Source organism: Chrysochloris asiatica, unplaced genomic scaffold, assembly GCF_000296735.1.
Source record: "Chrysochloris asiatica unplaced genomic scaffold, ChrAsi1.0 scaffold00004, whole genome shotgun sequence".
NCBI classification, from domain to species: domain Eukaryota; kingdom Metazoa; phylum Chordata; class Mammalia; order Afrosoricida; family Chrysochloridae; genus Chrysochloris; species Chrysochloris asiatica.
The window spans coordinates 10,266,203-10,282,296 of record NW_006408522.1 but is presented as its reverse complement, the minus strand read 5'-3'; the positions used below and the strand labels follow the sequence as shown (position 1 = coordinate 10,282,296).

At 39.2% G+C, this 16,094-nt stretch overlaps 1 protein-coding gene across 2 annotated transcripts in view; it reads right to left on the bottom strand.

Moving 5' to 3' along the window:
- Window positions 1-2,390: 2,390 nt before the first annotated feature.
- Window positions 2,391-16,094, bottom strand: part of NARG2 (NMDA receptor regulated 2) — a 62,698-nt gene continuing 48,994 nt past the window's right edge. Inside the window, exons 11-14 of one of the 2 annotated variants that reach the window (XM_006831583.1) lie at window positions 14,465-14,549; window positions 12,965-13,015; window positions 10,926-11,184; window positions 2,391-2,817 (exon numbers count right to left, since the gene is read on the bottom strand). In XM_006831583.1, coding sequence (XP_006831646.1) covers window positions 2,689-2,817; window positions 10,926-11,184; window positions 12,965-13,015; window positions 14,465-14,549 — 524 coding nt within the window. In that variant the 3' untranslated portion in view covers window positions 2,391-2,688. The remainder of the gene's footprint in view (window positions 2,818-10,925; window positions 11,185-12,964; window positions 13,016-14,464; window positions 14,550-16,094) is intronic. The other variant, XM_006831582.1, reaches the window with a different exon arrangement.

Sequence of the window (16,094 nt, the reverse complement as noted above, 5' to 3'; positions counted from 1 at the left end):
GTAAGCAGTCAAACCACTTCTTTTATCACTTTAGTTCAGGGTTCCAGGATGATCCTCTGAATCTGTTTCACCTAGTTTTCTGTGCTTTCACTGATGGGGGTTCTCTGCATTGCCTTTCTGCCTAAGCTGTCATCAAGCCCTGCCTCTCTGGCTGTCTTCTTGTCTTAGGATGTTAGGGAAATTTTCTTCCAACAACTCATGGACAATGGTCTCCATGGTTTTTTTCCTTCTCTGTTCCTGTTCTAGAATTCCTACCACGCAGAGTTATTCCTCTTGAGTGTCCCACATAAATCTTTGTCTTTCTTTAGATTTTTTTTTCTGATGGTTTTGGAATTTCTCCAGTTTCCTTCTGTTTTCCTTGAGTTCAGCCATAGTTTTCTCAATATTTCTCTCAAATCTGTTGAAGTTGTTTAATTAGCATTCATTTAAACTTCTTTATCAGGTTGTTCTTGAAAGGTAGTGCTGTGGGATAAAGCACTGGACCACAAGGTGAGTTTGAACTGTAAGATCAGTGGTTCAAAGTCACAAACCGCTCCTTGGAAACCCTACACAGGGTTTTGCTATGAGTCTGAAACCGACTTGATGGCACTTAACATCAGGTAGTTCTAGTACCATTTCTGGTATTACATTTTGTGATTCTGTATTTTGGTCCTTTATTTGAGGCACTCTTGTCTTGTGTAAGCTAAAAGTGTCTGAGATATTGTGGGGTTGTGTTTATATTTAGCTGATGATTGTTTATTGGTGTTTTCTCACCACCCGTCTCCCAGTGGGTGTGGTAGAGACTGGAAGTATGAACACACTTTAGTTCTTTGTTCATTTGTGTAGTGAAATTCAGGACGGGTTCACGTGACTAAGGAAGCGGGGGGTGCTGTGCCAGGCCGCCCACCCAGAGAGTAGAGGACACACAGGCGTGTCACTGACTACTGAGACGGCGAAGGCACAGGATCAAGGGGGAACTGCACCCTCTTACCACCAACCTCTAGCCATGTCCTGTGCCTGTAGGTGGTGGTATCAACAGCTGCTCACGAAAGCTCAAGCTGGCCTTGCCTACCATGCCAGCCCACAGCCTGCCTGTTTTTCTTCTCTCCATGTTTCTGTTCAGCTTCCTGTTCCAGTCAGCACTCAATCCACCTTTCTGTCCTGTCCTCTGATGCTCAGGGCCCCAGGGTCACCACCTGTATCTGTTCCACTTGGCCTCCCGTGTCTTTGTTGCAGAGGGTTGGCTCAGTCCATCTGTTTACTCCTTCATCTTCCCCCAGACCCATGAAATACATGTATTTTTTAAAAGTCCAAATCTTTGTGCTATACAGAAGTCTGAAGCAATCATTGTTCAGCTTTTTAAAAGAGGAAATTCCAAGGGAATCCCTGCCTCTCCCTTGGCTCAATGCCAAATTATTCATGACTGAAATATTTCTGGAATATGTGGGTATGTGACCGAAATAAAGCTTTAAAAAGAAGACTGAATCCATTAAAAATAAAACAAAAACTCTTAATCACTTAAAAAAGGGATAGCAATTAAATAAGTATATTAATTTTAGTATCACTTATTAACAATTTTTCATAAGTGACCAAGAAAAAAAACCTAGAAACAAAAACATAGTAGTCTAACATAAAATGCTTCAACTATTATTTATAATAGTTGACAATTTTTAAATGTCTTATTTCTTGTATTAATATAAAACACAGAAAGTCTAAAAACAAAGCCTTGAATTAGGAAGCTTGTATTTTACAGAAGACATACTTAACCTTTGAACTTTTTCATGCACATTAAATAACAGGGATCTAAAATTAAATGTTGATTCCTTCTAAGTCCAAAAATGTTGGTTCCTTCGAAGTCCAAATTGGCTAAAGTAACATCAACTGAACGTTTATATCCATGTCTTTAACATATGGTCCTTGAAAATTTAGTTAATAAAAATGCTTGTACTTTATTAAATAGTAACTGGCAGAGTGGGCTTCCTGGGAAAGACAGCAGCTCTTTGCTTCCACTGCTGAACTGCAACACTCGGCTGTGTTTGTGCCAACGAGCAGAGGCTCTGCTGCACAAACTTGTTATACCACATTTTTTTTTTTTTCTACACAAACTGATTGCACAACAAGAAAATAAAACTTGCGACTTTTCAGAGGCAGCGTTTTTTATTTTCAGCTTCTATAATAGAATGTTCCACGCTGAAAGTTACTGGCTTTATTAACCTGCAGCGGTCCTTGTGCTCAAGCAGCTCATGAACACTGTAACTACGGGTCAGACACAGGGTCACACTGCTCAGACCTGGTTCTCACAGTGACAAGAGTTAACCTTCTAAGCCAGTCTTAACAGAATTGTGATATAAATTATTAACGTAATATATAATGATAAATGCTGTTCTTAATAAAAGCAAATTTGTTTCCTATTTACAATTTTAGAAAAGGTCTATTATAAAAATATTTTTCTTCATTTATTTCCCTGTCATGATAATGTTAAAACACATTTAGATTTTCTTCAAACATGAGAGTTAGTAGTATAACATTCTATTTTAATTTACATGCCCAACATAGATTTCCAAGGCACTCTAGGAACTATGGAGGTCACTAAAATAAAATTTTTTTTCTTTAGCCTACTGATCTTTTAGGCATATTTCCCCTCAAAATTTTCTAAATTTAACACTGCTGTAACTTTTTTCTTGAATTTCATTTTCAGTGGTACAGCCCTTAAGTTATTTTTCTTTTATTTGGAGCCACTCCTTCATTTTCAACTTGCTGAGCAGGCAAGCAACTGCTTTTGGTTTCCATGGAAACTGGATTCCTGCGGCTACGCGTAAGCATTCTTGTTCCACCAACCTAAGAGAGATGAAACAAAGGCTAGAATAGCTTCACATATTTACAACATACCTCCACACAGTCAAATCCATATAAATGACATGTACCGGTCACCTTCTAAATGATCTTTTATATTTTTAATTCCCAGGCACGTGGCTATTTATGAACAAGTGTAACCTGGACACAGTTTCAAAGCCTGGAACTTGTGAGTAACTACTGGGAAGGGGACAGAAGACCAGGGCACTATGGGGAGAAGTGCAGGGGAAATATTACCCGTGCTAAATTTGGAGGAGGCTGCGGTGCTGAGTTAGAAATTGTGGGAAGGAACAGTGGGCTTTTTGAGCAATGTGTTTGTCTGCAGTCATGAAAATGAAAGGCCAGTAAAGGAAGAAATATAAAAGGAGGCAAGGAAAATACAAGAAGGAGGCCAGAAATAGTAAAGAACTAACATGGACCAAAAAGGGCAAATACAGGCAAGAAGGATAAGTAAGAAAATGGAGAAAGAGACCAGAGACAAAGATGAGCAGAGACAAAGATGAGGAGAAACAGAAAAGCACAAAAAGGTTAGAAAAATAAACAAACATGAAAGAAAAGTGAAAACAGAAGAGAACTTATACAGGAAAGAAAAAAAAAGAGGGCATTAAAAAAAAAGAAAAGAGAGATGGAAGGGGGAGGGAGGAAGGAAAACATTTTTAAGAGAAAGAGAGGCTTGGAAGGGGAAGGGGTGGAGGTGGTGTGAGGAAGAACCCCAGCTGTGGTGGTGCTGCTTCTCTCTCACATCCAGTCTTCCTCAGCTGGGTTGTCGGACTCTCATGTACTTCTTGTGTCAGGGACAAAGGTTGGTCAAGTCCTAGGATATAGTTTTTTGTTAATTCTAGTCCTACTGACCACCACTCGTCGTCTGTCAATTTGTCATAGTGTGGTGGCTTGTGTGTTCCTGCAATGCTGGAAACTTTGCCACCAGTATTTTAAATACTAGCAAGGTTGGCCATGGCAGACAAGTCAGTGGTGCTTCCAGACTATGATGGACTTAGGAAGGAGAGGCAGACCACTTCTGAAGGCTTAACCACTGAGAACCTAATGAATAGCAATGAAACATTGTCTGATACAGTGCTGGTAAATGAACTCTTCAGTTTGGAAGGCACTAAATACATGACTGGGGAAGAAATGGTGCCTCAACATAGAGTTGGTCTTCATGATGTGGATGGAGCAAACCTTCACTTGCTATGTTGTTGTTGTTAAGTACTGTGGTGTCAGTTCTGACTCAGCGACCCTGCACAGGGTTTCTGAGGCTGTAAATCTTTACAGGAGCAGAAAACCTCACCTTTTCCCCACAGAACTGCTGGTAGTTTTGAACTGCTGATCTTGAGGTTGGCAGCCCGACTCCTAACCACTATGCTACCAAAGCTATCCATTAATAATCAGGATATGGAGAGTACGAAGTAAGAATCTAGGAAAATTGGAAGTTGTCAAAACTGAAGTGGAACACAAAGATTGCTATTCTAGGCATTAGTGAGCTGAAATTGACTGGTACTGGACTTTTTGAATCTGACAGTCATATGGATTACTATATCTTAAGAGGAATGACATCACATCCACTGTCATCAAAATCTGTCTTGAAGTACAAGACTGTGATAGGGTACTATCCAGAAGCCTACAGAGAATCCCAGTCATTATGATTATTATTCACATTTCTGTACCTTATGTATCAATCACTAAAACCAGTGATGATAAAATAGAAGAAATTGAAGAATTCTACCAACTTCTTCTGTCTGAAATTGATCAACGATGTAATCAAGATGCTTGGATCATTATTGGTGATTGGAAACAAACAGGGAGGACTGGTAGTTGGAAACCATGGCCTTGGTGAAAGAACAATGCTGAAGATTGCATGATAGAATTCTGTAAGACCAGCAGCTTGTTAATTGTGAATACCTTTTTCAACAATTAAAACTGCAACTATACACATGGACTTCTCCAGATGGAACACATAGGAGTCAAATCGACTACATTTGTGAAAAGAGGTGGTGGAGAAGTCTATCATCCACTGAAATAAGGCCTAGGGTTGATTATGGAAGAGATCATCAACTTCCCATGCAAGATTCAGGGTGAAACAGAAGAAAATTAAAACAAGTCCCAAAGAGCCAAAATATGACCTGGAATATATCCCCACCTGAAATTAGAGGCCATCTCAAGAACAAATTTGATGCAATAGACACTAATGAACAAAGACCAGAAGAATTGTGGGATGAAATCAACAACATCATACAGGAAGAAAGCAAAAGGACATTTAAAAGACAAGAAAGAAAAGACCAGAATGGATGCCAGAAAAGACTGCGAAACTTGCTCTTGAGCACAGAGAAGCTAATGCAAATGAAAGAAATGAAGAAATAAAAAAGATGAACAGAAAATTTCAAAGGACAATTCCAGAAGATAAAGTCAAGAATCATTTATAATGAAATGTGCAAGCGAACGCAAAGAACATGCACAGTATTTCTCAAGCTGAAAGAACTGAAGAAAAAACTCAAGTCACAAGTTACAATACTGAAATACTGAATGAAGAAGCATTAAGACATTGAATGAGGAATCATTAAAAGATGGAAGGAATACATAGAATAAAACAGAAGTGGTTGATGCTCAACCATTTCAAGAGATGAAAGATCAAGAACTGATGGTATTGACGGAAGAAGTCCAAGCTTCACTGAAGGCATTGGTGAATTGAGGAATTGACAGAATTCAAATTAAATTTCAACAAACTAGAACTCTGGTAGCATAGTGGTTACGAATCAGGCTGCTAACCTCAAGGTTGGCAGTTGGAAACTACCAGCCATTCCACAGGAGAGAGATGAGGCTTTCTGCTCCGGTAAAGATTTACAGCCTCGGAAACCCTGTGCAGGGTCACAACTGACTCCGTGGTACTTAACAACAACAACAGTGCAGCACAGGAGGTGCTCACTTACCTATGCCAAGAAATTTGCAACACAGCTACCTGGACAACTAACTGGAAGAGATCCCTATCCGTGTCAATTGCAAAGAGAAGTGACCCAATGGAATTCGGAGATCAAACAGCAGCATAATATCCCATGCAAGTAAAGCTGTGCTGAACAGAATTCAGAAATGGTTGCAGCAGCACATTGATAGGGAATTGACAGAAATTTGAGGCAGATTTAGAAGACAAGGGACATAATTGCTGACAGCAGAGAATACCAGAAAGATGGTTACCTGTGTTTTATTGGCTCTGCAAAGGCATTCAGATGTTATAACGAATTATGGATAACATATGTAAGAAGGGGAATTCCAGAACAGTTTATTGTGCTCATGAGGAACCAGTACACAGCCTAACAGGAGATACTGAGCGGTTTAAAAATCAGGAAAGGGGTGTGTCAGGGTTGTATCCTTTCACCATACTTATTCAGTCTGCATGCTGAGCAATCCGAGAAGCTGGATTCTATAAAGATTCTATAAAGAACACTGGCATCAGGATTGGAGGAAAAGTCATCAACAACCAGTGCAATACAGATGACACAATCAGGCTAGTTAGAAATGAAGATGATTTTAAGTACTTCTTGATGAAGATCAAAGAATACAACCTTCGGTATGGATTGTACCTCACCTCAATGGAAATCCTCAGCACCAGACCAATAAAATACATCATGATAAATTGAGAAAGATTGACGTTGTCAAGGATTTCATTTTACTTGGATCCACTATCAACACTCATGGGCAAATCTGTTGCAAAAGACCTTCTTAAAATGTTAAAAAAGCAAAGATGTCACTTTGAATACTATGGTACGCCTAACCAAAGTCATGGTATTTTCAACGGCCACATATGCAAGTGAGAGCTGGACAATGAATGAGGAAGACTGGAGAAGAATGATGTTGTTGTTATGTGCTGTGGAGTCGCTTCTGACTCATAGCAACCCTGTACAGGGTTTCCGAGGCTGTAAATCTTTACGGGAGCAGAAAGCCTCATCTTTCTCCCATGGGATGGCTGGTAGTTTTGAACTGCTGACCCTGAGGTTAGCAGCCTGATTCATAACCACTACACCACCAGAGAATGTGGTGACTGTGTGCCGTGGAGTCGGTACCGACTCATAGCGCGACCCTGTACAGGGTTTCCGAGGCTGTAAATCTTTACGGAGCAGAATGCCTCATCTTTCTCCCATGGGATGGCTGGTAGTTTTGAACTACTGACCTTGCAGTTTTCAGCCTGATTCATAACCACTATGCTACCAGAGCTCCAGAGACTAGATCCATTTAAATTAGGATGTTGGCAAAGAATATTGAAAATACTATGGCTGTTGAAAGAAGAAACAAATCTGCCTTAGAAGAACTGAAGCCAGAATGCTGCTTGCAAGTGATGATGGTGAGACTTTGTCTCTCATACTTCGGACACACTATCAGGAGGGACCAGTCCCTGGAAAGACAGAGGGACTGCACCAATGGGCCCAAGTGTGAGCATGGCTCAGGATGGGGCAGTAGGTCTTTCTATTGTGAAGAGGGTTGCAAATGTTGTGCGTTTGGCACTTAACAACAGTCCTACTGAAGATGAAAAATGAAAATGGGAGTCCTGGTGTGGCATTATAAGATAAGCCTTGGAATGCTAACGGCAAGGTCAGTGGTTCACACTGACCAGATGCTCTTTGGAAACTCTATATAGGGTCATTATGAGTCGGAACCAACTTAACAACATGGCCATTAAGAATATGCAAAGATTTGAAACCATAATGGAGAAGGTCAGCCTTTTCTCCAGAACCTGCCCGTATCTGCTTCTATTTCGTTAAGCCACCTTGTGTCTGGTTTCTCTAAAGCCTGCCCACTGAATTCCAGGTCTGGGAAGTAATAGGTAAGACTGTTGCTCCAAGCACACTCATATTCCTGTTGTTTGTTATAAAGTCATTTCTGCCTCAAGGTAAAAGCAGAACTTTTCCACAGCGTTTCAAGGCTATGACCTTTTGAAAGCAAAGAGACACGTCTGTTTTCTGAGTGGGCTCGGGTGGGCTCGAACTTGCAGCCCATCAGCCTCTTGGCTACTAGTTGAGCACTGAACTGTTCGCACCACCCAGAGAGCTGCTGACCTTGCAATTAGCAGCCCAGTGATTAACCCACTGCGACACAAGGGAACCTTCTCATATTCGTAGCCCCTTAGAAATAGTAGTGGCATTGCTTTATGGGGTTAGTGGCTCACTAGGAATGGAACAGACTCCAATTTTCCTCACCCAGTATCTTTTGTCTCCTCAGGAACATTTTGTTTGTTTATAGTTAGATGGCCAGAGTTTACCAGTCTGTGTGAATCTGGTGAACTTTTATAATATACTGATTAGAAAACAGCTGTGACTTTTAGATTCTGCCACTTATTTCTTGTCCACGCTATTTCCTATAAATGTATACTGGGAATTCTTGCCTTCCATGCCAGAGACCTGGGTTCAATTCCCAGCCAAAATACCTTAAGCACAGCTATTGTTCATCTCTTGGTGGGGGGTGGGGCGCTGACTTCTTGCTGAAGCAGTTTTAGCAGAGCTCCCAAACTGAGTCAGCCTAGGAAGACTAGCCTGGTCATCTAGTTCTGATGTACAGAGATCACAATCGACGGCCTACTTGGTGCCAGATAACAGAAGCAGAGCAGCACCTATATCTTCTGTGTACTTGAGGAAGCAAACATTTTGCAAAATTCCCCTGTGAATTGGTGCAAAACTGTCACGGTGGAAGAATTCAGGAGTGCCACGGAATCATATGAGGCCCTCCCCTGGAGGCTTTGTTCACTGCACAATGTAGGTGAGAGGGTGATGCAGGCTATACTGTTTTCTCAAGGTTAGTAAGTTCAGGTGGACTAGGGTGTAAGGAATCATATGCATTTGCTATAGGCATTCTACACCACGAAAACATGCAGATGACTTATGTTCTGTACCAAGTCTTGTTATGTTTTATACAAGGTTTTGCTTCCATGCTTTCCTGAAGCTCTGGTCTTTCTCCATTGCTGCTGAGGCTAGAACCTCTATCTGTGCCTAGTTTGTTGTTCTCAAGTGCCATCAAGTTGGTTCCCTGTATAGGGTTTCCAAGAAGCAGGTATATAGGATATTATTTACTTCTTTTTAGGAACCACTTTGTGCAAGACAGTTTCTTTTCACTTAAAGTTAATGTCAAGGTATTAAACTGCTCATTTTCACTAGGAAGGAATAAGCCATTCACAGAAAGAATTATATGTTTATGGGTGAGAGACTATAATCAGAGTTTCTAAATTAAAAGAAATCATTCTCCTAGAGAGAAAATAAATCCTTCCAAGAGAATGCTTCAATTATAGTTAAGAAAATTTTATCTTAGAAGGCTATAAAAATGACTACTTTATTAAAAATGGAAATCCATCAGCCATAATTGTAAATAGTTTAACATGCTAGCAACTAACTCTCTCCATTCTCACTTAACTCTCTCCATTCTCACTCAATTCAACTAGTTAACCACATTTGTGCTTTGCTTGGGGTCCTGGTGTGGTGCTGCTGGACTGCTAACTTGAAAGGTCAGCAATTCAAATCCACCAGCTGCTTTTCAGAAACCCTCTAGAGGGAGGGGCACTATGAGTTGGAATCGACTTGATGGCACTCAGAAATAGCATTTTTGGGGGGCCAATGTGAAAGGAGTGGTCATTTCTAAAATGATCCTCCAAAAGAGGAACATTAGGGTAGTGAACTGAGAAACCAAAACAACCGTATGTATTGTAAATTGTAAAAATATTCAGTATTTGCATTCCCATTATTTCTCAAGAGAACCTGAGGATAGTGAACCTGAGGATAGTTGTAGACTTAGCATATACTATGTTGTTGTTGTCACTTGTTGTGCAGTCGGTTCTGACTCACAGATACCCTGTACAGGGTTTCTGAGGCTGTAAATCTTTACGGGAGTAGAAAGCCATCTTTCTCCCACGGAACAGCTGGTAGTTTCGAACTGCTGACCTTGTGGTTTGCAGCCCAATTCATAACCACTATGCTACCAAAGCTCCTTACTTAGTATACTATATAGAAAGGTAAAAAGAAAAAAAGAATAGAATACAATGTTTATGGGACACACAAGCAATAGATGCTTTAAGGCAAGTACACTGAAAAAATTACGTAATTCAGAACTGGACTCAAATCATTTTTTGGCAACAAGGAAATAAGGTTGTTAGTTTCCCGAATATTTCGGTTCCTTTGTAGAAAACAAAAACTTTTCATATAATTTTCATATAACAAGCACTAAACTGCAAACCACAAGGTCCACAGTTTGAGACTGCCAGCTGTTCTATGGGAGGAAGATGAAGCTTTCTGCTTTCCTAATGATTTAAAGTCTCGGAAACCCTATGCAGGGTCGGTAGGAGTTGGAGCCAACTTGATGGCACTTACAAAAGCAAAACAACCTAAAATTAGAATTTTTAAGTATGAGATGAAGAAAGAATGACATGGTGGATACCATGTCATTATAAATATTTCTGGTGGAAAGTTATTCAACTGTTATTTCTAAGAAAGAGTCTATATAGTTTTATTTATAAGTCAATAAATATTTGAGTTTATAAAATATTTCATGGTTGTTAAGTGCCAGTTTCGACTCACAGTGGCCTGTATAGGGTTTCCGAACAGTTGCTGGTGTTTCTGAACTGCTGATCTTGCAGTGCAGTGCTTATCCTACAATGCCACACCAGGAATACTTAGCAAGGCATAATTTAGTCTTAAATACTTGAGTTGCAGTTTGAATAAAAGTATTCGATTCACTAATGTAAAAATACTTGCTTTTATATTTTTCATACCCTAGTTATCAATTTTAAGTTTTCATATATAAATTTCCTCAAATATTTTCTGCAATGAATTAGGGTATACATAAATAAAAATTACAAAAATTACCTTTGCTTTTAATGAAAACACAGGGATTTAATTTAACTTAGTGGCTACATTACCCATGTCCCCACTGGGCAAACCAGTAGTAGAGTTTTCTTTAAATGACTTAGAAATTAGAAGTTCCACTGACACATTGGTCACATTTGGTACAACTTCTCTAGCGAATGCTGCTGTGATTAATATGCTAAATGTGGACATCAGGGTTGCAATATTGCATAAACATTCTAATGAAACATTGCATTAAAATAAAAAGAAGAAAGATCTTACCTTTTGTCGTGTAGTAGGACCTTGTGATTTCGGTGGAAAAGTACAAGGTATTCTTCCATGATGGATATGATATGGTAGTAAGAGACTTGGGTCTAACGGGACCCAGGGAACGGAGAGACTGGAAGGTACAGCAGGCAGGCCACAGTGTGTTTTATGCAGATTGTATGCTGTCCGGGTAATTTTCCCATCAGATGTCTTATAGATCAGGAGTGAAGAATCTTCTGATGCATGAGACAGCAAATAGGAACCCTCCTGCAAGCTAAATCCATACAATGAAACTTAGCTCACTGGCTCACGGTGCCAATTTCAACAGCACTTTTTAAATCACAATTTGCTAAGTAAAATGAAATACTACCTCGGACAATACTTTCAGAATCAAAAAAGATTTCAGAAAATATTTGAACTATTTTCATGCCTATGCAACAGGTTTTTAATTCTTACTCCAAAGTTTAGAAAATTTGATTATTTTGTTTGACAGTCAATTTGTAAGGCAAGTTTTCACTAATTTAAACCTATAAATAAAGTAAGTGACAGAATTAGTCATTGGGATAATTACAAAACAGTATGAGGAACTATGCAGATGATGATAGTAGCAGTAACAGCAGCGTACAGTATCAACTGTTTATTATGAACAATCTACTGTTGTAGTGTTTCATAGAGTTTCTCATTAAATTCTCCATAACAACCCTACAAGGCAATAACTTCTTGTTAGAGATGAAGAAACAGAAATTAGAGATAGTAAGCAATTTCCCCCCAAATACTGAAGCATAGGGCTGGGATTTAAAGTCAGGTGGTCGTAAGCAATTTCCCCCCAAATACTGAAGCATAGGGCTGGGATTTAAAGTCAGGTGGTCAAATGCCATGAGGTGTACTCTTTAATCACTGCTGTCACAATCATCTAAGTTATACCATAAAGAGCTAAATGGATGTGGGTCATAAGCTGTGCTTTTTGGGATTACACAGTGCTAAGGAGAACATTAGTTCTTTCAAATACATCATTAAAAATAAAAATCATACTCAGCTATGTGGATCTGCCTATAAGCCTAATACAGTATATTTTCATTAACTTGTTTAACAGAATCACTTGTTTACACAGAAAAGCTATAGGTGTTGACAAAGGAGATGGTACACAGAACTATTCTTATTCTCTGGGAAATTAGCTCCACCATCTCACCCCCCAAATAATCACTTTCAAATTTCAGTATAAGAAAATGAACAGTAGTGTTATTTATAAGGTAGTAGAAGCAAATAAGGTACCAAGGAAAATCGTATCTTAACTCCCTTCACTAAAAATGAAGAAAGCTTTGGTTTGTAGAGGAATCTGTTTAATTCACTGAGAATGAGACATTCTAATAAGGTTGCTATGGGTGGGTACTGACTCGATGGCACCTAACAACAAGAAGAAGGGACACCTGCCAGAGCAATACGGAGTGCATGAACAGAAGCACTAAGGTAGGCACAACAGTGGCCTCTCACACACATCTGCAGCCGAAACCCTGGTGTTGTGAAGTGCCATCGAGTCAACTGACTCACAGTGACCCTGTATAGGGTTCCAGGTTGTGGCTCCTGGGCTTAAACTACTGACAAGGTTGGCAGTCAAATGCTGATCTGTACTGTTTTAAGCCAACAGGTTTGTGGTAATTTGTTGCAGTAGCAATAGGAAACGAATACAATAGCCTAATAGGAAAACCTGGAGTCCTGGTGTGGTGCCATAGGCTAAGATCTCAACCTCAAGGTTGGTTTGAAGCACAAGGCTGACAGTTCAAACTCACCAGGCGCTCCTCGGGAACCCTATCCAGGGTCGCTATGAGTCAGAACTGACTTGACAGCTCTTAACAATAGGAAAACACAGTTGCAAACTCACAGAAGGCAGATACTATTTTATTTCTATCTCTACAAATTCATCCTGACACAATAAAATCAACCTCCTTCTATACCTAACAATCTCTTATCTATCCCTAACCGCTTACTTTTAACGTTCTGTGAATTTTAATCCAAGGTGATCTAATGTGTCAAGGCAAAACGTATAAAATACTTACCTACTTAATTTCTTTAGGATGTGTTGGAGGATGTTGAATAAACTTGAAATCCTAATAAATAAATAAAACAAATTTACATAAAATTGAAAGCACACTCAAAGCTTATTCTTGACAGTTAACAGTATTCTCAGAAAGCAAATCACCTCAATAACAAAAGCTACACTGGAAAGCTCAAAACCGCAAAATTTCTAGTTGGGGTCAATGATACTATTTACATAGAGTACTATTTGATGTTCAAGTTATATACTTTATAAAATGTTCAGAAACGTTTAGCAGAATTCATCTGCAGAAGAATATGCCTTTTAGAAATGGTGGTGAGTTAGCTTCCAAAGAAACTCATGGGTACTGTAAATATGTGCTGCCAGAGAAACTACTGACTGGGGATTGGATAAAGAAAAATGAAATGTACTACTCTAAATGTTTCACTGCATTCTGAAATCATTCTATTTTTAATGGGAGAGGAGGGTAGCTGAGGAGTAAGGTATGCAAAACAGTTTTTATTCCCATATATAAAGAAAAGTTACCTCTCATGAGAAGCAGTCCTTATAATGGAAGTGGGTAAATTTAAGTACAAGCAGAGGTCCAACACAAATCTGGGACTTTAAAAAAAATTGTCAAGCTCCAAGGCTGGAGTTAAACAGCCAGTATAAGTTAGGATATTTCTCATCCTAAGTGGTGAGCCAAACACATTAAGTATCAAGGCTGTCACACTAGCTCAACTGTGTGACAAGTCCCAACCTCCTCATATCTAAAATGGAGATGATACTACCACTAGCCTTTCTTGCCAATTGTCATAGTTACATGAGATAACAATAGTCAAACGTTATCTTTCTCTGCATTCAGGTACTTAGAATTGTGAGTATAAAAAAGTCACTTCAGTCTTTCGAGTCCAGTCTTTTGAGTCAGAGCTGACTCAACAGCACTTAACAGTAACAATAGGAAACAATATAATAATGTATGGTAAAAGGACAGACTTTTATACATTAGGATATTCAAGTCAGTGTGCCCATAACCCTGAGTGCTGAGAGGGAGCAACTGTCCTATGCCTTTCAGTCCCAGCAAAGGGCTAAGATTTCCCATGTATTTCCTAGATGGTGGGCCACTCTCGTGTTCTAGTCTCCATTGTCTCAAGTAGAGAGACTGGTACTAACGGCAACGAGATGTACTAGCACAGTGGTGGCAGCAGCCAGACTCAAGCATAACAATTGTGAGGTTGGTGCAGGACTGGGGGCAATGCTTCTTTCTGTTGGGCATAGCGGTGCTATGAGTCGGGACTGACTTGACAGCCTCTAACAACAGCTGACATTATATTTAACTTGGAGATGAAGATGTTTAATATGAATCACATAATGACTCAGGGGAAGCCTCAATGTATAAAAGGATTAAAAGTATACTGAGAATAAATTATTACTCTTAACCAATATTTAGTGATTAAAAAAAAAAAAAAAAAGATCATGTTAATATACTTATCTATTCCCACCACAAAGCATACTTTCTTACTTGAGAGCTGAGAGCTTTTCTTTTAACTCTTCTGAGGTAATTTCTTCAAGTAGAAAAAGCTTTGAAGTGAATGCGTCAATATGCCCTAAAATAAAGATCCAATTATTCAACCTCCTTAATGATGTCTTTATGAAATTTAATGATTAGAAATGATGTTTGAATACATTCTAAAAAGAGGAACAATACACACTGTTATTAAGTAAAGCTGTATTTTAAAATGACACAAAATACTAGAAAATTAATATTAATTCAAATATACTAACTAAACACAGAAAATTTACACATCCACATACAAAACTCACCTATAAGTCCAAAATTTAAGATAACTGTTGTGAAAAATGTACCGATTATCAAGGCAAACGGATAAAACCAATTTCTATTCCGCATCCTTTGTACATCTCTGATTCTTAAGAAAAAGATTAGATAAGACCTGCTTTAGGCTCAGTACCATCATATGCTACTTCTTGAAGTAGATGAACGCTGACCATTTCTTTTTGCTACAGTGATTTTGTGTATTCCCTCCATCTTCTGATGCTTTCTTCATCATTCAATATTTTGCCCTTGTTGTTAGGTGCCATCGAGTCAGTACCGACCCATAGTGACCTTATGCACAGCAGAATGAAACACTGCCCAATCCTAGGCCAACCTCACTACTGTTGCCACGCTTGAGTCCATCGATGCTGCCACTTGGCCAATCCTTCAATATTGCAAGTAGAGGTTAGAATTTTTTTCTTCAATTTTTTCAGCTTGAGAAATGATGAGCGTGATCTTTTTCCCTTTTGGTTTTCTAACTCCCAAGTCTTTGCACATTTCATTATAATACTTGATTCTGTCTTGAGCTGCCCTTTGAAATTTTTCATTCAACTCTTTTACTTACTCATTTCTTCCATTTGCTTTAGCATTTCTACGATAATCCATTTTGGTCTTTTCTTTCTTCCTGTCTTGTGAATGACTTTGCTTTCTTCTATACTGCCACAGCTCTGCTGGTCTTTGGTCATTAGTGCGAGTCCAGCACAGCTATACTGGAGCCTGTCACTACATTCAGGGGGAATGTATTTTGACTCTTGTGGACTTGTTTTAATTTTCTTCAGCTTCAGCCTGAATTTGCAAATGAGCAATTGATGGTCTTTTCCACAGTCTGCCTAGAGCCTTGATTTGGCTGATGATTTTGGGCTTTTCCACCATCTCTTCCCACAGATGTGTCAATTTGATTGGTGTGTATCCCCCATCTGGTGAAGTCCATGTGTAGAGCTGCCTTTTAGATTTCTTACTTATTTGCAACGATGAAGTCGTTGAGCTGGCAAAATTCTGGATCTTTAGATCTCCAGCAATATTTCTACCACCAAGGCCATATTTTCCAACTACTGATTCTGTCCTTTTGTTTCCAAGTTTCACATTCCAATCACCAGTGATGATCAGTGCATCCTGATTGCATATATTAATTTCAGACTGAAGAAGTTGGTTGTTAAGTGTCATTGGTTCTGACTCATAGTGACCCTGTATAGGGTGGGTTTCCAAGGAGCAGCTGGTGGGTTTAAGCCCCCAACCTTGATGTTCACAGCCCAAATGCTTACCTTTATAGTGCTATACCTACTCTTTGAAGAAGCTGGTAGAATTCTTTACTTTGATC